The sequence below is a fragment of the Pteronotus mesoamericanus genome, unplaced genomic scaffold (genome assembly GCF_021234165.1).
Source record: "Pteronotus mesoamericanus isolate MK-2021 breed Mesoamerican mustached bat unplaced genomic scaffold, CSHL_Meso_final contig_44, whole genome shotgun sequence".
Lineage (NCBI taxonomy): Eukaryota > Metazoa > Chordata > Mammalia > Chiroptera > Mormoopidae > Pteronotus > Pteronotus mesoamericanus.
Window position 1 is genome coordinate 5,018,941 of NW_026555166.1, and position 21,464 is coordinate 5,040,404.

The 21,464-nt window shown below is 39.9% G+C and overlaps 1 protein-coding gene across 1 annotated transcript in view; it reads left to right on the forward strand.

The window, feature by feature from the left end:
- Positions 1-21,464, forward strand: part of DNAH6 (dynein axonemal heavy chain 6) — a 273,527-nt gene that overhangs the window by 183,113 nt on the left and 68,950 nt on the right. The window contains exons 58-62 of the mRNA XM_054577633.1: positions 5,311-5,491; positions 10,044-10,223; positions 13,009-13,242; positions 18,249-18,384; positions 20,444-20,613. Of these exons, the coding sequence (XP_054433608.1) occupies positions 5,311-5,491; positions 10,044-10,223; positions 13,009-13,242; positions 18,249-18,384; positions 20,444-20,613 (901 nt within the window). The remainder of the gene's footprint in view (positions 1-5,310; positions 5,492-10,043; positions 10,224-13,008; positions 13,243-18,248; positions 18,385-20,443; positions 20,614-21,464) is intronic.

The window sequence follows — 21,464 nt, forward strand, 5'->3', positions numbered from 1 at the left end:
TCTGGTGAAGTCTATGGGGTTTTCTATGTCCACTATCCTGTCATCTGCAAACAATGACAGTTTTACTTCTTCCTTTCCAATCTGGATGCCTTTTATTTCTTTTTCTTGTCTGATCGTTGTGCCTAGGACTTCCAATACTATATGTTGAACAGAAGCAGTGAAAGCGGACATCCTTGTCTTGTTCCCAATCTTAGTGGGAAATTTTTAGTTTTTGCCCATTGAGTATGATGTTGCCTGTAGGTTTTTTATATATGGCCTTTATTGTGCTGAGGTATGGCCCCCTGTACTACCACTGTGCTGAGCGTTTTTCAGAAATAGATGCTGTACCTTATCAAATGCTTTTTCCGCATCTAATATGATCATGTGATTTTTGTCTTTCCTTTTGTTTATGTGATGTATTACGTTTATTGATTTGTAAATATTGAACCATCCTTGCATCTGTGGGATGAATCTCACTTGATCATGGTGGATGATCTTTTTAATGTATTGCTGGATGCAGTTTGACAGTATGTTGTTGAGGATTTTAGCACCGATGTTCACCAGTGATATTGTCCTGTAGTTTACTTTCTTTGTAGGGTCTTTATCTGATTTTGGGATTAGGGTGATGCTGGCCTCATAAAAAGAGTTTGGGAGTGTTCCCTCTTCTTGGATTTTTTGGAATAGTCTGAGAAGGACAGGGGCTAGCTCTTCCTTAAATATTTTGTAAAATTCTCCTGTGAAATCATCTGGTCCAGGGTTTTTGTGTGCTGGGAGTTTTTTGTTACTGCTTCAACTTCACCAGTTGTTATCTGTCTGTTTGAGCTTTCTGCTTCTTCATTCAGTGTTGGAAGGTTATATTTTTCTAGAAATTTGTCTATTTCATCGAGGTTTTAAAAAATCTTGGCATATAATTGTCCATAGTAATTTCTTACAATCCTTTGTATTTCTGTGGTATCCATTGTTATTTCTCCCTTTCATTTCTGATATTATTTATTTGTGTCCTCTCCCTTTTTTTCTTGATTAGTCAGCTTAAAGGCTTGTCAATTTTGTTTATATTTTCAAAGAACCAGCTCCTAGATTTGCTGATCCTTTGAATTGTTCTTTTAGTTTCTATGTCATTCGGTTCTGCTCTGAACTTCTCTCTCAGGACTGCCTTCGCTGTTTCCTATAGGTTTTGGATTGTTGTGTGTTCATTTTCATTTGTTCCCAGAAACTTTTTGATTTCTTCTTTGATCTCATTAACAACCCATTCATTGTTTAATAGCATGCTATTCAGTCGCCATGAATTTGAATGTTTTTGAGTTTTTTTCCTTGAGATTGGTTTATAGTTTCAAGCCCTTGCAGTCTGAAAAAATGCTTGTTATGATTTCAATTTTCTTGAATTTGTTCCTATCATGTGCTTTATCTTTGAAAATGTTCCATGTGCATTTGAAAAGAATGTGTATTTTGCTTCTTTGGGATGAAAGGTTCTGAATAGGTCAGTAAGTCCATTTGATCTAGTGCATCATTCAGTTCCACAATATCCCTGTTGATATTTTGTTTGGAAAATCTATCCAGTATTGAAGGTGAGGTGTTAAAATCCCCTACTATCAGTGTGTTGCTGTCTATATCTTTCTTGAAGTCCTCCAAGATTTTCCTTTTATATTTGGGTGCTCCTGTGTTGGGTGCATATAGGTTTACAATGTTTATGTCTTCTTGATGGATTCTTCCCTTGAGTACTATGAAGTGTCCTTCCATGTCTCTTTTTATGGCATTTGTTTTGAAATCTGTTTTGTCTCCTGTAAGTATTCTACCCCTGCTTTTTTTCCCCTGTCCATTTGCTTGGACATCCCTTTACTTTCCATCCCTTTTTTCCATCCCTTTACTTTCCATCTGTGTAGGTCCTTTGTTCTGAGGTGGGTCTCTTGTAGGCAGCATATGTGTGGGTCATCCATTTAGCTACCCTATGTCTTTTGACTGGAGCATTTAAACCATTTACATTTAAAGTTATTATTGATAGGTGCTTATTCATTTTTTCCCTTTGTACCTGTGTTCCTCTCTTTCTCACTCTTTCTCTTCATCTTCTTAAAGCAGTTCCTTTAGCATATTTTGCAGTGATGGTTTGGTGGAGGTGTATTCTTTTAGCCTTCTTTTGTCTGGGAAACTCCTTATTTGCCTTCCATTTTAATCAAGAGCCTTGCTGGGTAGAGCAGCCTTGGTTGCAGGCCTTTGCTTTTCATTACATGGAATATTTCTTGCCATTCCCGTCTGGCTTGTAGTGTTTCTGTGGAGAAGTCAGCTGCTAGCCATACCGGGGCTCCCTTGTATTGTTACAACGTCTTTCTCCCTTGCTGCCTTTACAATTCTCTGTTTGTCTTTGCTATTTGCCATTTGAATTATGATCTGTCTTGGAGTGGGCCTCATTGGGTTCCTCTTGAATGGGACTCTCTGTGCTTCCTGGACTTGTGTGACTTTTCCTGTCCTCAAGTTAGGGAAGTTTTCCATCATTACTTTTTCAAACAGATTCTCTATCCCTTGCTCCTCTTCTTCTCCTTCTGGTATACATATTATATATGTAATATACCTATTACATATATATATATATGTAATATGGATATTATTACATTTCAGGTTGTCCTGAATTTCTCTCAACACCTCTTCATTCTTTTTGAGTTTTTTTTTTTTCATTTTCTTGCTCTTCCTTGCTCAAGCTTTTTTCTACCTTGTCCTCCAGCTCGCTGATTTGGTCCTCTGTTTCATCTAGCCTGTTTTTGATTCCTTTTCCTGTGTTCTTCAGTTCAGAAATTGTATTCTTTATTTCCTCTTGTCTCTTGTTGATAGTTTCTATGTCTTTTTTCATGCTGATATAGTTTGCAGTAGTTCTTCATAGTTTCCCTGTAGTTTTTTGTAATTCTCTCTGAGCTCACTGAGCTCATAGAGCTTCTTTAGAAACATTGTTTTGAGCTCAATATCTGATAGTTTATTTGTCTCTATTTCATTTAGTTCTCTTTCTGGGGATTCCTCCTTTCCCTTTGACTGAGGAGTGTTTCTTTGTCTTCCTGTTGTTTGTGAGACTCCTTTTTTGCTTCTGCTTCTTACATTGATCTGTCATGATTTCCTGACTTTGTGGTGTGAACTTGTATGGTAGGAGACTGCTTCTTTTTCTTTCTGGATCTACCTCTAATGATGTCAGATGTTGCCCCTGTCTGACCTTAGGCAGTCTATTCAAGACTTCCAGGAATCTACTGTCTGTGGCTGTCTCCTTCAGTCGTTAAACTCGTCACTCTGCACTCAACAGGCCATCTTAGAGACACCACAGGGTGGGGCAGAGTCCCTCTTGGGTGTAGGGCTATTGTGTCCTCTCATGCTGTTGCTGCTCTAAGGAGTGGTCTGCCTGAGCCAGAAGGCTGCTTCCATCTGGGCGATGAGTCAGCACTGGGATCCCTCAGGCTACTCTCAGTTCTCTTCCCAGTACCTCCTTCCTTAGTGTCTCCTCAGGCATCTCTCGCCCCCTCTGCCCCCACCTTTGCCAAAGCCCAGGGTAAGTGACTGCAAATAAAAATTTATGTGTTGGCCCTTTAAACAGCTCTTTGTATCTCCAGCCACCTGTGTCTGGCAGAGGGCAACCCTGCCACTTTTCACAGCTATGTGTTATCTGTGTACTTTTGGGGCTCTGGTGTTGTAGGCCAGAGATCCCTGCTTATGGTTTAGACTTCGCTTTTCTCAGGGAAATCCAACTGGCCATTTAAATATCCCTCTGATGCTGCTTCCTGTGGTTGCTCTGCCCGCCTTCTCGAGTCTCTACCACACTCCTTACCAGTCAAGTTGTACTAAAGCTGATTCTTCTGTTTGTCCAAAGTTATAAGGCTCCTTTCTCGCTATTGTTCAGTTGTTTGTTCCAGGTGATTTCTCCACAATTTAGTTGCAATTCCAGATTGATCCTGGGAGAAGGTCAGTGTGACTTCCATTCACTCCTATGCCATCTTGCCAATCTCAAAAATTTTTAAATATTTATTAAAATAACAACATTGATGTTGGTTAAAAAACTAATTATGTGTATGTTCATTAACTAAAGGAATATATTATTTAGACCCATATTCAAAATAAATATAATCCTTTATGTTCATGTCAAGGTAATCCCGATTCTCTCCTGTTATCACTGATGAGTTAAAGGCTCATTTTCCTTCTTTATTTTAGGAATCTATTCTTCCATCTGCTAACTTTTTTGAATTCTGCTAGGCTAACTCCTTTCCAGACAAAGGATATTTCACTACATTTTATGGACATGCTGTAAGGACTTAAAGGAATATTTTACAAACCTTAAAAAGCTGAATTCAGCTGTGCCACGGAGCTGTCAGTGCTAGGCTGCCTGGGCCAAGAAGCGGAAGTGCCCTGGCGAGAACGGGGGAAACATTGAGACTTAGTAATGGGGGTGAAATCCCCAGGCTGTATTTTGTACTCTTCTTTTCTGAAAAAATTCTTTAAACAAATGAATTGCAGTGATGGTTTCTTATGGTCTTCATATAATAATTTTTAAAGTTTATGAATTCAGCATGTGCATAACAAATGAAAAATGGGGTTATTATGTGACAGTTCATCAGAGTGGATAAGAGTGTGTGCCCTGGAGCAGCCCACCCAGGTACACGCCCAGCTCTGCCTCTCAAACACAGAATCTCAGGAAATCGACCCTAGCATCTGTCTGCTCACCTGAAAACTAGGGTGATAACCACTGTGCCTACCTCACAGGGTCATTTTAAGGATTAAAAGAGAGAATCCATATAAAACTCTTAGCAGGGTGCCTCACACAATGTGATGCTTAAAAACGATTAGCTCCTGCAAACAGAGCTTGGGAGCAAATTATGAGAGAACAAGTAAAGGGAGAGAAAAGTTCACATGTTCGGCTGGCAGGGAGAGGGATGAGGAGCAGGGAAGGACAGACAGTGGTAAAGCCCTTTTATTAGATACAATCAAGAATCATTTCAGGGAGATGATGGGATTTCACAATTTCCCATGTTGGCATGAAAAGAATGTTCCAGTAACCATTTTTAGTGTAGCACAGGCACAAGCAAGCATTAGAGACAGAAATCGAATGATTGGAGCGATCCAGCACTGAGCAGGTATTCCTAAGAGAAGGTGAGCAAAAACCATGGTAGGATGCAGGTTTTGAAATACAATATAAAGAATCAAAACTAATATGTAGTTGAGTGAATATCCGCTATATAAACCCAGGAAAAGAGGAGCCTTGTGCATTAGAACTTGGCTAGTAGCATTAGTTCTCAGCAGGTAAATATATATGTATGCAACTTTAGGGCACTGACAAAGCTGTAATATAGGTATTTAAACTGGTTCTAGTGATGTGGTGCGACTTGAAAAACCCGAGTTGGAAGAACAAAGAATTAAGCTCATTGTGAGGATCAACGCTGATAAAAACCAGCTGAAAGCTATCGAAGAGAAAATCTTGAGAATGCTCTTTACATCTGAAGGAAATATTCTGGACAATGAAGATCTTATTGAAACACTCCAGGATTCAAAGGCAAGTAAAATAGTTTTAGTATTTATAAGAAGTGCATTATTTCAAGTTATGACTATAGCCTTTGAGAGTTCTGAAAAGTCTTTTAAAGCAAGAATGGTGGCCACACCTGGGCTGCCAGGGCCATGTGTAAGAGTGTGCTTGGCTGGCACCAATCAAAGGAATAGTAGATAAATTGTAGACAATGGTTTCTCTTGCCTGCATTTTTAAAATAAAACATGTAATGTAAGTAACTGGAAGAACATATAAGTTGAAAGGAATAACATAATTATACATTCATATTAATGTCACCACCTCCAGGAAGCCCCCCTGATAGTCCCAGCTAAAATTAATATCCTCCTTCCTGGAACCCCTATAGCAATTTACTTGAACCTCTGTTACACCACTTGTCACTGTTTGCCGTATGTCATCTGTACCTAATTACATGTCTTAACTCTTCTATTAGGTTGATAATTTCTATGTGTTGGAATCCATGGAACTGTTTAAAGGATAAAATATTTCTACAAGGTTTGTTATGGAAAAGATAGCATTCCTACCTTCTCTGTGCCCCCACAACCACCACCCATGACTCCATTCATAGAGACAACTATTTTCATCTCTTTTTTGTTTTGGTTACTTGGGTTTTTACATCTTTCCTCTAAATAATAGACTTATATTGCTACTTCTTGAGTTTTCCCTTTTATTTTTTTAATAAGTAAAAATAACTTTATTGTTACTGTACTGCATAGCACATTTATTTTTTAATTACATTTTATTGTTTAAGCTATTAGAGTTGTCCCAATTATTCACCCTTTACCTCCCTTCACCCAGCCCCTTCCACTGCATCAGGATTCCCCCCACCATTGTCCATGTCCATGGGTCATGCATGTAAGTTCTTTGGATACTCTATTCTCTCTGTTGTACTTTACGTCCCTATGACTATTCTGTAGCTACCAATTTATACTTCTTAATCCCTTCACCTTTTTCACCTTTTTCAAACCCCCTACCATCTGGCAACCATCAAAACGTTCTCTGTACCTATGATTCTGTTCTTGTTCTGCTTGTTTGCTTAGTTTGTTTTTTAGATTCAATTGTTAATAGATATGTATTTATTGCCATTTTATTGTTCATATTTTTTATCTTCCCCCTCTCCTTAAAGAATATCCTTTAACATTTCATATAATAATGGTTTGGTGATGATGAGATCCTTTAGTTTTACCTCATCTAGGAAGGTCTTTATCTGTCTTTCAATTCTAAATGATAGCTTTCCTGGGTAAAGGAATCTTGGTTATAGATCCTTGCCTTTCATCACTTTGAATACTTTCTGCAAGTCCTTTCTAGCCTGAAAAGTTTCTTTTGAGAAATCCTCTGATAGTCTTATGAGAACTACTTTGTACATGACTAACTGCTTTGCTCTTTCTGCTTGTAGGATTCTTTGTATTTAACCTTTGGCATTTTAATTATAATGTGTGGTGGTATGAGCCTCTTTGGGTTGATCTTGTTTGGGATTCTCTGTGTTTCCTGGATTGTATGTCTACTTCCTTTACCAAGTTAAGGAAGTTTTCCATTATTCTTTATAGGTTTCCAATTTCTTGCTCTTTCTCTTCTCCTTCCGGTACTCCCATGATGCGAATGTTGGTATGCTTGAAGTTGTCCCAGTGACTCCTTACACTATCGTCATTTTGGAGGCATTGTTTTTTTTCTTTTGCTGTTCTGAATGGTTGTTTTTTGCTTCCTTATATTCCAAATCACTGGTTTAATGCTCAGCTTTATCCACTCTACTGTTGATTCCTTGTAAATTGTTCTTTATTTCAGTCAGTGTATCCTCGTTTTCTGACTGGCTCTTTTTTATGTTGTTAAGATTCTCACTAAGTTCTTGAGCAAGCATCCCTATAATCAGTGTTTGAACTCTGCTTGTCTCCATTTTGTTTAGTTCTTTTTCTGGAGTTTTGTTCTTTCTTTTATGTGGGCCATGGGGTTTTTTTTTGGGGGGGGGGTGTTTCTTTTTCTTTTTCTCCTCATTTTGGCAGCTTCCCTGTGTTTGTTTCTATGTATTAGATAGAGCTGCTACTCTTCCAGGCTTGATAAAGTGGCCTAATGTAGTAGGCTTCCTGTAGGGTCCAGTGGCACAGCCTCCCCTATTACCCAAGTTGGGTACTCTAGGTGCACTCACCATGTGGGCTGTGTACACCATCCTCTTTTAGTTGAGCCTTGACTGTTGTTGGCATGTCCAAGATCACCTCTGCCTGCGTTTTGTCTGTGGTCACATGGCATAAACTACAAAGTGACCTGCAGATGGCTGCTACTTTTGCTGGCCTTGGAGGTGTCTAGGAGAGGCCAAGATGTTAACCAAGGCCGGCTGCTGCTAGTATTGGCCCTGGGGCAACTTAGCAAGAGGTGTGCAGCTTGCTGAAGCCAGATGCTGCTTATTTGAGAGAATTTAGGAAAATCTGAAGGATGGGCCAAGATAAGCCATTTGTATGAAAAGGCCACTTGAAACAGCTTAGGTGGGGCCCAAAGTTGGATGAGGCCTCAGGGAATCACCAGGGTGGGACAAACAGTGTGTGCCATGTTGATGGAGAGTCTAGGATATGGTGCCCACCTGCCAGCTCTGTGGCTCTGTGGGGATGGGAGGAAAGCTCAGAAAAGGAACAATGGCTTCTGCCAGCACTTCTGTCTGGGAGAAAACTGACCTTCAGCTTTCTCCCTGATGCCAGACAATGTAGTTCCTCCCCATATGTCTCTGATGTTTTCAATCTGCTGCCCCTATGCTGGAGCTCAGATGGACTGAGTCCAACCATGTAAGCTTGTGTGCAGACCCTTTAAGAAGAACTGCCTGGGACTCCAGAAGTGTCCGTCTTCCACAGCCTAAATCCCTGCTGGTTTTTATAGCCAGCAGTTATGAAGACTTATCTTCCTGGCACTGGAACCCTGGGCTAGGAGCCCTAGTGTGGAGCTGGGACCCCTAGTGTGGAGCTGGGACCCCTCACTCCTGAGATATCCTCTCAATTTTTACCTGCTATACATGAGTGTGGGACCAACCAGTTCCAAGTCTCCACCCCTCCTACCAGTCTTCTAATACTCCATGGTGAAAAGGTCCACTTTGCTTTCTCTGTAGCCCTGAGTTCTGCACTTCCAAGGCCTTAAGCTCCCCAAAGAATAAAGAATTGTTTGCAAGTGGGTCTTCATGATCCACTAAGCTGCACACATAGCAACTTCTTTTTTTTTCTGCTTATATATAAAAGCTTCAGTTGAGACCAGTATTAAGATTGAGGTTTCCCACTCAACTCTTCCTTTTCTGTCCCCTCAGGTTCCTAAAAGGTCAAAATGGAGAGTTTGAGCCTTTAATTCCTGGACACAGCTCTGTACTAAGTCCCTCCCTTCCCTCTCCTGGTGGTTGGGGTAGATAGTCTAGACTTAGACATTTGCCACTTGTGGCTAGTGATCACTTGACTATGGCTAGTCTAAATTAAGGTGTGTTGTTAGAGTAAAATACACACCAGATTCCAAAGACTTAATTTAAAAATATTTTAAAATCTCAATAATTTGTATTTGAATTATATGTTTTTACAGCCAAAATATATTGGGTTATAGTGGGTTAAATAAAATGTTAAAATTAATTTTACTTGTAATAAACTTAGAAAGCTAGAATTATATATGTGGCTCACATTATATTTCTACTGGGTAGTGAAGATCTAGACAGAAACCTGAGGGTCCCCTTTAGCTCTCCCTGTAGTACAGCAAATACTGAGCAGTAGTCCCCACAGTGATTTTTTTTCTGGTCCCTGACCTAGACCCTTTGACTTTCTAGAGACAGAGCATCTCCCAACCCAGGGATATCTACAGCTGAAAGTAAAGTGCAGGTTTGGGATGGACAGACAGCCTGCATAGAGAGACTGAGGGAGACAGAGAGGGAATCTTAGAAGGCCCACTTACCAAAAGGTTCCCCTGGGCCACAGATCCAAACTACAGAAAGCCAAGAGAACAGCTAAGACTGAAAACATCTCCAACTTGCTCCACTTTATAACCCTTCACAAACAACAGCTTCCATCCCCAGGTTTCCTTATGCCTATACCTGGGAATGATAGAGATAGAATGGAAAATACTAGTCTTCCTCGGTATTCCAGAGTGGGCTGTGGTACCACTTCCTTCCCACATCCCTCTTGTTGCCTCTCTGGGCAGTGTCCCTCTTCCCTGTCATTATGTGAACCCCGGGTCATTTCAGCACTACTCATGAGGCAGTCAGGGAACAATTGGGAGCACTGCCTTAGTGTTTCCGTTTCAGAAGTAATTCAGATTCAAGTCTCAGAGAGGTACTGCTCCAGTTTTTTCAAGGCTATTTAAATTGCCTGTTCCCATTTGCCCTTTCCTAACTCTGGGAAGAAAGGAGGTCAGCTCAGTTAGTAGGGGGCAACTAAGTCCTCAGACTCAGCCATTCTCTCTGGGGACCCCGTTATTATGATCACTAATTTATTACATCCTTATTTCTTTCCAAGACCTAATTGGATATATTCCCCAAGTCCCACCATTTTTTTTAAACAGACCCTGAAGAACTTGTTTTCCTATGTTTTTTCAGATCACGTCTGGTGCCATTAAAAGCAGGCTGAAGGAAGCAGAGTCCACTGAAATGATGATAAACATTGCTCGTGAGAAGTATCGTCCAATAGCCACCCAAGGCTCTGTTATGTACTTCGTCATTGCAAGCCTCTCAGAAATAGATCCTATGTATCAGTATTCATTAAAATATTTTAAACAGGTAGGTGTGGTGGTGGTGGTGTTAGTGAAATTATGTCTTTGGTTTTCCCTTAAACCCTATTGAGATTCTTCTTGCCTGAGACAATCGCGAGGCTAGTTTTCGGGTTAAATCCTCCAGGAATTTGGGTTCAGACGTCCGGTTCAAAAGCGGCTCCACCTGCTGTGTTTCCTAAAGACCGGAGTGCCCAGCATGCTCAGAATGCTGCAAGGGGGAAGAAAGGTTTTCTCCTGGCCTCCTCGCTTGCTTGTTTTCCTTCTTCCCTGGTTTGTTTGTTGTTGTTTTTTTTTTAACTTTTTAAGAGTCACAGCTCCATGCTATTTCTGTATACTTTCTTTGCAGGAATCAGCTTCCCTTCCACCGTTAGTTTATCGTGTCCTATTTCAAGCCTCTGACAGCACTGATGCTTAGGCGAATTAATTGGTCTGTGTCTTTTTTCCCCAGACCTTTTCATTCATCTGGCTATCTTCCCACCCCTGGCTTTTATTTAGAGGAACTTTCCTTTGTTCCTTTCCCACTTTCGCCATGGTACTCTAAGCCTTTCTTGTTTTACGATGGTCTCCCCACTTGGTCTCATACTCTCATTTAAGTTTCACCTGATGTGTTGTGAATAGAGTATTTGCAGCCGTCATCCTCTTTGTGGTGACCCTCTGTATCAGTGTCACAGATCTTTGGCAAGCAATGTCAGTTCTCCTGAAGATGTCCAGGGAAGAAAGAGTTTGCATCACTCATTACACAGCAAAACTTAGCAAGCACCCCCAGCGGTCCCTCCGTTCACCTCCAGGGTTTCTCTCAGCCACCCGTGACCTCGTCCTGTCCGCCCACCCACGCTTGGCCTCGCGGGCTCAGTTTTCCTGTCTATCAGCTCCTGCTCCCCTCCTGTCTATGTTGTTGCCTCTTCTATGCAGAGCAGTTTAGCTTTCTTTTGCTCCTCTAATCATCGGTGTTCATACCCACAGCACAACTCAACAGACAAAGGCCTCTCCATATATGCCACTCACAGTAGAAAACAGTGGAAAACTGTAGGTATGTTGTGTTTCCCTGCAGCACACTTTGCTTCCTGTTATAGGCCCTGGTACCTTTAGCTGGTGCTGGCTCTCCCACTGGAAGGCCAGTCTATGCGTAGAGTTTTCAAAACAACGCTCCACACACCTGGGATCTTAAGTGGATTTTCACAGATATTACCTATCAGTTCAGACTCCAAAGCCATGTTCAACCTGTGACTGTTCTGTCTTTCAAGCTACACTTCCCATTACTCCTCTTCAGCAGCCAAAGTGATCACTTACATCCCCCAGACTCACTGGGTGCTTTATGTTTATGGTCCTCCCTCTGTTTAGAACCCTCCCTCCCAGCTTAAATGCCACCTTCTCTAGCAAACTGTGGCTGCGGTCATCTGGAGACTCAAATAGGCTGGACATCCAAATTGGCTCACTCACATGGCTGGGCCATGTGGCTTGGGCTTCTCACAACACAGCAACTGGGTTCCAAGAGGGTGGCTCCCCAAAGCAAACCAATGTGAAAACTTCAAGGTCTCTTCTGACCTAGTCTTGGATGCCATGCATCATCACTTCTGCAGCAATCTCTTGATTAGTTCAGTCAAGGCTAGCCCATATTCAGGAGGAAGGGACTTAAACCCCACTCCTCTGTGGGAGGAGCAGCAAACAATTTGTGTCAGTCTCGTATCCAACATATTTGCTAAGCTTCTTATAAGTACTAAACAATATGTCTACAGGAAAAACTAAATTTGGTCTAGGGTCATAAAAATTGTTTGAATGTTTCAACAGCTTTTTTATGGAGGGTTACAAATGGACTCTTTATTCATGAAACACTAATGTAGTATTACATAGTCCTCAGCATCATGGGGGAAGACAGGAATGGCTGAGGCTTCAATTCTGCCTTCTGGGGATCAGACTCTAGCAGGAGAGAGAAGCCCACCACACAAAGCAACATGGTGTAAGTGCCCTGCTTCATCTCACACCTTGCGCTGTGGATCTTTGGAGACTGAAGCCACATATCCCTCTAGTCCCTCGTGAGACCCTCCCAGTCTCTGCTGCCAGGTCCCCTTTCCCCTGACTTCCATGGAAGCCCACGAGTGCAGGCTCTACTCAAGCCTCCCGACACAGCTTGGGGCCCTTGGAAATTTTTAGATCTTCCTCACATGTTCCTTTAGGTTGCAGGAAATGGCCCCTCTCATGCCTAAGCCCTCGATGCCACCATCTCTGCTGCCTTGTCGGTGTCCTTGTTATGTGGGGCACCCCCAGGACAAGAGGCTTCCTCTCAAATTTCCAGGGAGGAAACAGGGAGGAAGGGAGTCTCCTTTAAAACTAGCTCCTCTTAAATTTCAAAGAAAATTCTAGCACATTCTTCCTACATCCTACAAATTATCTTGGGGAAGGGCCAAGAGGAGTGTATGACCTAACCTTGCCCTTATGCCTCTCACCCCAAAGTGATTATCAAATCTGAGTGGAGGATAGGAAAATACTGGTTCTGCCAGCTCACCTCCATTCTGAACGTTCTGTCTGTCATCAAGATGACGCCTTATGGATCTTGTCAGGAGTTTGGCATTGGTCCATTTCTGAAATGTGGGGAAAGACAGGGAAATGCAGAAAATAAGTATCACATATCAATTTGGGGTGAATTTTGGGCTTTTTCGTTGTACAACATCCATCTCCTGTGCTGCTATTTGTTCACTGGATATGGGAAGAGGGAGGTAAGGAGCAGAGATTTTATTTTTCTTCTACAGAAATTGAATTAAATCGAGACATTGACAGAGCTTTCCTTCCCATAGTTGTTCAACGCAACAATCGAAACGTCTACAAGGACGGATGATCTAAAGCAGCGCATGGAAATACTACTGGAACAAACCCTCCTAACTGCCTATGTCAATGTTGCGAGAGGACTTTTTGAACAACATAAACTTATCTACAGCTTTATGCTCTGTGTTGAGATCATGCGTCAGCAAGGAAGCTTAACGGATGCTGAATGGAATTTCTTTCTCCGAGGTTCTGCTGGATTAGAAAAGGTACCAGTTTCAAGTTTAGACTGTAAATGTTATTCTAGATAGAGCCCATAAGCACCTACCAAGGTTGTAATTTGTCCCTGTGGCCCAGTGTGGGGGCACCGGGGGTCATAGGCCTAGGCTACAGATTAGCTCTGACTCCAGGTGCTGTGTAATGTTGCTGACATTTATCCTCTTTATGCAGCAATGACCTCGCCTGTACAAAAAAGATATGTTGGGAGTAGCCAGTGAGCTAGAAGATGTGAACATGTTTTTAAAAGTTGACCATCTTATGAATATGAAGAGTTAAAATGTAATAAAAGTTATAAATCACAGACTTAGCGATACTGTTTTTGAAATCATGACCCTCTATTTCCTGGGTACATCTTTCATTATAAAGCATGGGAGTAATATAATTTGACTGCTGCCTTCTGTAGTACTGGAATAGGAGTCCTGCTACAGTTTCCTTCTTCATGTTCATCCTTCTATCCAACTTGCTCCAGCCCCATAAACCTGGTGACATTTGAATTAAGCCATAGTCTCCCAGCTACTGCCTGGAATCCCCACCTAGCCCCATGCTAAACTATTGGCTCTGTCCTGCCAATATTGAGCCCTGCCCTTGGCCCCTGCAGACATGACACCTACACCTGTTTGCCAGTATCTGAGCCTCAGTGTATCACTGGGAGGCTGGGCTTTATGCTTTTGTTTGACTCTCAATGCCCTGTGCTCTCAAGACAAGCCCAGGCAAGACCTTACCACCAGGTGGTTCTGCCTCCCCAACCCCCACCCATTTTGCATGCAGACATATTCTGTTAATCCTTGCTTAATGCTATCTTAGCTTCATAATCACAGTTAATGCGTACAAAAGGCTTGCTGAGGAAGTATATCAACTCATTTATTCCTCTCAGTATTCCTCTTGTGTGAGTTCCTAATTTTATTGCTAGTCTGCAGATAAAATAATTAGGCACAGATAGATTAAATAACTCATCATGACCACATACCTAAACTTAATAGAGTTTGGAGCCAGGATTTGAACGCTCACAGACTCTAGGCCTGTCCTCTTACCCACCTCGCTCTGCTGCTATCAGTGGGTGACTCAGCCAGGCCCTTCTTTCCTCACAGCACTATTGTTAACAGCCTGGTGTATAGTCTTTCCAAGGCCTGGAGAGCTTAAATAACATTCCAAAACCATACAACTAATGCATGACGGAGTCTGATTCAAACCTGTGTCTAAACTTCCAGAGTCCAAGTCCATTGTTTTTTTTAGAAATATGTTTGGGGATATCTTTTATTTAGTTACTTTACTTATTTAGTCACTAGTATCTTAATACTAGTATTTTCCATTTTTATTATGTGTTCCCTATCAATAGATCAATAAACCAATAAAATAAAAAGAAAGAAAACCACATGATCATCTTAGTAGACACAGAAAAACACTTGACAAAACCCAGCATACTTTCATCAAACAAACACTCAACAAACTAGAAACAGAAGAGAACGTCCTCAACTAGATAGAGGGCATGTACCAAAGCCGACAGCTAACATCATACTTAAAGGTGAAAGTGTTGATCCCTTCCTTCTAAACTCAGAAAGAAAACAGGATGCTTGCTCTAACTACTTCTTTTCAATGTTGTACTGGAGATTCTTCTCAGGTCAATTAGGCAAGAAAATGAAAAGGCATCCAACTTGGGAAAGAAGAAGAAATACCTCTATTTGCAGATGACATAATTTTGTATATGGAAAACACTAAAGAAACTATTTAAAAACTATTAGAATTAATAAAAAAAATTCAGCAAAACTGCAGGTACAAAATTAATTTGTATTTCTTCTATACACTTGCAATGAACAAGATGAAAATGAAATTAAGAAAACATTCCACTTACAATGGCATCAGAAAGAATTAAAATACTTAGACATAAATTTAACAAAGAAATTCAAACCTATTCAAGGGGGTACCAAGAACTGAAATTATCTTCTGGAGGATGGGGCTCTAGTAATACAGGCTTCCCCTTAGGTGAGTGTTCTAGGAAACCATCTGTATCAATGTACCAGTTGGCGTTGTTGTAAGAGGCTGCGTTTGGCTTCAATAAATTTGTTTTGAAGATTCTTTCACCGTATTTGCCCATTTCATGGTGGGTGATTTAGGAGCTCACCTACTTGAGTCTTCAGCAGTTTTTGACGAAAACCAGCATGATGCCCATGTTCCGTCCTCCCTATTCACCTGATCTTATCCCAAGCAACTTTTTTTTGTTTCCCCGGATGAAAAAAGCCCTCAAAGGGAACCGTTTTGCTGATGTGGAAGAGGTGAAACAAGAAATGGCAGAAGCAATGGAAGGCAACAAAATCAATGATTTCAAAAACTGTTTATGAGCAGTGGAAAAAAACATCTTGATATGTGTACTGCATCAAATAGAGAGTACTTTGAAGGTGACTGAAGTTTAAACATGTAAGAATGAATAGACAATTCTGTATTAAAAAAAATCTGTTTTTGGTGGGTCCCTCTCATACCCTGAACATGTTGAAAGACATTAGAGGGCCTAAATAAATGGAGAAACATCCCACATTCATGGACTGGACTTAATATTGTTAGGATGACAACACTCCCCAAATTGACCTACAAATTCAATACAATCCCTATCACAACCCCAGCTGACTTCTTTGTAGAAATTGACAAGCTTATTCTAAAATTGACATATGGAATTGTGAAGGATCCAGACCCCAAAGCTTACTTCAAAGCAGTATATCTAGCATAAAGATACATATATAGATAAACAGAATCAAATTTGAGGAACCAGAAATAAAAGCATATGATTGTAGTCAACTGATTTTTTAAAAAGGGTGCTAGGACAATTTATTGCAAAAAGAAGTCTTAACACATAGTTCTAGGACAACTGGATAGCCACATGAAAGAGTGAAATTGGATCCTTACATCACACCATATTTAACTTCAAATGGACCAAAAATCTAAATATAAGACCCAAACCTCTGAATAGAAAACATAAGAGTAAGTTTCCATGATCACAGATTTCACAATGGGTCCTTAGATATGATACCATAAACATGAGCAGCAAAAGAAAAAATACATTGGACTTCAAAAATAAGCAGGGTTTTGCCCTGGCTGGGTATCCTAGTTGATTGGAGCATTGCCCATACACCAAAAAGTTTGAGGGTTCGATCCCCAGTCTGGGTGCATACCTGGGTGGTGGTTCAATCCCAGGTCGGGGTTCATACAGGAGGTGTCTAATCAATGTTTCTCTCTCTCTCTCTCTCCCCCCCCTTCTTCTCCTAAAATCAATAAACATGCCCTCAAGTGAGAATTAAAAATAGTAACAATTTTTTAAAATAAATACGTTTTTGCTTCAAATGACATCAAGAAAATGAAAAAACAACCCACAGAATGAGAGAAAATATTTGCAAACCATATCTGATAAAGGATTTGGATCTAGAATATATACAGAACTCTTAAATTCCATAATAAAAAGACAGATGACCCAATTTTAATATAGACAAAGGACTTTAGGAGGTATTGCTCCAAGGAAGATATGCCTAAACGCGTGTAAAGATGCTTGACATTATTATTCCTCAGAGAAATGTAAATCAAAACCACAAGGAGATACCACTTCACACCCACTACAATGGCTATTAGAACCTCATAAACTGCTGGTGAGAGCAAAAATGGTGCAGCCACTTTGGAAAACAATATGACACCTCCTCAAATAAACATAGAAGTACCATATGATTTAGCAATTCTACTCGTAGGTGTATACCAAAGAAAAGTGGAAGCCTATGTCAACACAAAAACTTGGACATGAATATTCATAATAGGCAAAAGATAGAAACAAGTCAAATGTTCATCAGCTGATGAGTGGATATGTGAAATGTGCTATATCCATACAATGGCATATTGTTTAATCATAAGGAAGAATGAAGTACTAAGACATACCACAGCCTTAAAAAATGAATAAACCTTGAAATCATTAAGCCAGTCAGTAAGTCAGTAAGTCAGTCACAAAATATCACATTATGAAATTTGATTTATCTAAAGTGTCCAGAATATACAAATCTATAGAGACAGAAAGCAGTTTAGCAGTTGTTTACGGGTGGGGGACATGGACAGATAGGAGGGTAATAGCTAAATGGTACATGGGGGGGTTGAAGAGATCAAATGTTCTAAAATTGATTGTGGTGAGGATTGTACACATCTGCGAATTTACCAAAATACATTAGATTGTACGCTCTAAATTCGTTGATGGCAGTGGTATGTGAATTGTATCTCATTAAAGCTGTTGTAAAATGTATATTATCTCAGGGAAACATTCAAGAAATTTTTGAAGAACTAGTTTCAGTCTACAGTCACAGCTGTTTCTATCTCTTTTGAAACTGTTTACTCACACGAAAGTGCTTCATGGGCTACTACCAGGTGGCATAATACTTTCCCCAAAAATATCTAGGAACATATGAAATGCTTAGACATACACTCACCTGGCTAGAATAAGATCATCACTTGTCTTGCTATTAGTGGTCTTGTATTCGGCTTTCCCCTTTCCCCATCTCCTAGAGATGAGAACATCCGGAAAACTCATTTGGAGGCTAAATCTCTCAGGTGGAAAAAAAATTAACCAAAAGAATATTTGGGGATGGGGAGGGAGTAGTGTGGTGCGTTGAAGAACAGGCTGCCTCAGGGACATGGACAACAGTGTAGTGATTGCTGTGGGGAGGGGGCTATTAGGGGACTAAATGGTAATGAAAAACTATATAATAAAGATTATATCTTTAAAAAAAGAACAGGCTGAAAGTAGCTTTAACAGATTTAATATTAACCCTTCACCAAATTGACCACTTTCTGCAATGCCCACCTGAAAGCTTTCATTGGCTGTATTTCTCCGCAAAGGTCTGAGTTTACTTGTCCTAGGTAAATGGTTATTTTTTAACATGCTATTAGAACTTGATTTTTCACTTAGACAAGGTGAAAACATACTTTGTGGTCATCTTTGTGAATCATTATTCATTTTCTTTCTGTCCTATACTAGGAACGCCCACCTAAGCCTGATGCTCCCTGGCTGCTTACTCCCATGTGGTTTGCATGCTGTGACTTAGAGGAATCATTTCCAGTTTTCACAGGACTGACATGCTATATATTGTTAAAACCTATTTCCATACGCTTAGGTAATATGGCAAAAGGATCTGCTATAGGGGGTTATAAACAGGCTCGTCAATCCTAACTTGCCTCTAACCTTTTCTACAATATCAGTACTTTGCTCTAGGAAATTTCTTCATTGTTAAGAAATTGTGAATGACTTGTTTTCCCAATTTCTTGAGTTGAATGCTTAGCCCATGAATTTTTAATATTTCATGTTTACTATATTACAACCATTTTAAAGATATATATATTTACCTCTAAATATTGCTTTATAGCTGCATCCCATAGTTTTTAAACCTTTTTATTGAAGGGTGTCATGCATACAGAAAACTGCACAAAATCAAAATTGTACAACTTGATTAATTGTCAAAAACTGACTCTACTCATGAGCCACTACCCAAATCAAGCATTAGGGCAGTCTCAGCTTCCCAAAATCCTCCCATACTCCTTCACAGGACCTTACCCTTTTCCCCAGAGCTAATGACTGCTCTGAATTATAACATCCTATATTAATTTTCCCCCACAACTTTTAATATGTAGCCCTTTCAATTCTAAAAGTATAATTTTTAGTTCGGAAGCATTTAGGATGTTTTGGAACTATCTTTTTATTAATAGCTATGTTCTAGAAATTATATTCATAGTCCACATAAAATTGATTCTTTGGAATTAATTTAGACTTCAGCCTATGTAAAATATTCCAAATGTGACATTTCTTGGATGCAAGACTCTATCTATAGGTTCAGTTAACATCCATCACTATGCATACAGAATTTGTGTATGTGTGTGATGAGAACTTTAAGATTTATTCTCTTAGCAACTTTCAAATATACAATACAGTATGACTAACTGTAGTCATCATACTGTGCACTACATCCCCAGGATTTATTTATTTTTATAACTGGAAACTTGTACCTTTTGACTCCCTTCACCCATCTTGCCCACTCCTCCATCTCCTCCTCTGGCAACTACCAATCTGTTCTCTGTATCTATGAGCTTGCAGCCACCTTCAACCAAAGAGCACTGTGGTGTGCTGGACTGGGTGGTCCCATGCCATGGAACTGTCTGTATTCCATATAGAAATTAGAATTCTTGCAGAGGTACACGCTACTGCAGGGCCATGGTCTTAGGTGTCACTCAATTTCTGTCAACAACTCTTTGATTGCTATTATTAGGCCCTCAGAGGAAAGCCCCAGTAGATCAACTGGAGAAAGTGGTTTTATAGCCTAAAATGTAAGCCAACTATTTTGCGTAATGTTTGCCCCTGTTTCATCTCTGGCTGTGTTGGCTTGCTGAGAGGCTCACAGCACACTGTGCACCCTCTACGTACAGGGATTTCAACGTTAATTCTTACTGCATGTTATAACCATTGTAAAAGCTAAGTAGCATCCTAACCCTTACGGGAAATGCAACCCCATTTCTTATAACTATGCAATAGGGTAAGGAGGAGCAATGTATTATGCTTATCAGGGCATTAAGCTGTATTATATATGTAGATTTGGTCATATATTATTTACATTGTTCAAATTATGTATGTCAGAATTTTCAATTTGCTTCATCTGTCTGTCACAGACTGATAATGGTATGTTATTTCCTAGCATAATTACTATTTTCTGCTTTTTCCTCTAACTCCAGCAGTGATTGATGTATTCTTATGCTGTTATCTGGGACATATAGGTTCATCTTATTGTGCTTTTTATTATGAGGTTTGAATTTTAATATAACTGACCTGATTTGTCCCATTTAATTATATTTGCCTTGAATTCTAATTTATGCGATGTTACTATAATCACTTCAGGTTTTTTGTTTACATTTGGTTAATGTATTTCTCTGCATCCTTTTATTTTTAGCCTCTGTTATTTTTGTTTGTTTTGCTTTTTGTAAGTGATTTTCTGTTGAAGGTTTTTCTCATCCAATTTTAAATATTTTGCTCTTTAATTAGATTGGGTATAAGGAGATAGATATATTTAGTTTTGTAGAAAAAAAACTGATAGTAAATGTAGAGATTTTTAAATTACCAAATATATTTATTTAATTTCAAGGTCAAAACAACTGTAATTAAAACAACTTTTAAAATTATGTCTCCAGGATCTTTTGAGACTTACATTAACCCACAAAAATGGGAAGGATATATCAACATGGAGGAAGAAGAGCAACTCATGACACAGGGAAACAAGGTCACAGGCCATGATCTTTGGCTTTCAGAACTAAGTTCTTTCCAAAAGCTAATTCTTATTAAATGTTGTAAAGAAGAAAAGGTAAGTTATTTTTTAAAACTAAAGAATTATGTTATAACTATTTCTACCAAAGCTCACCAGCTAGTTACGATCCATGAACTGATTAGATTTGTTTAGAGAGTAACAATGGCCAAGTTTGGGAGGAAGACTAAGAAAGAGAGGTGCTGTGTTATTAACAGAGCATAATATGTTATACAGAAAAAGATGAAAGAAAAGGCTGTAGAGCCATCCTGACACCCAGCCATGCTAGTGCACACTGTTAAGGAACTTGTGCTCTCTGCCAGAGAGCATGGGTCTACTGGTGGGTGTCAGCGGAGAACCGATGGGCCTTTCCGATCTTGGCAGCACCAGGAAGAAGGCATTTGAAGAGAAAAAAACATAGTCACCAAGGCTAGTTACAAGACTATTGAAGTAGTCTATCTGTGTAAGAAATGACGGCAGCCTAATTAGGATAGAGGGAGCATATTGAAGAGATGGAGGCGCACATGCAGATGAGACAACTGCTGCGGCTCCCAGTTTCTCTTGGATGCCAACAGGGTTAACTGTATCAATAACTTAAGCAAATGCAAAAGAAGAAACATGTCAGAGAAAGTCATCACTGAGTCTATAGTGCCTGCCAGCTATCAAAGTGTATAGCCATCAGGAGACCAATTAATATGTAGACAGAAAACTCTAGAGAGAAATATAGGTTAAAAATAGAGATTTGGGAATCATCAGCATGGAGTTGGAAAGTAAAACCAAGGGAGTTGTTGAAATTGTAGGGGAAAAACAAATAATAGAATAAGAGAAAAGAGGTGGGCAATGGATGAAACCCTGAGGAGCACCAATGTTTAAAGAAAGGATGAGGAACCCATGAGAAGGAATAGCCAGGT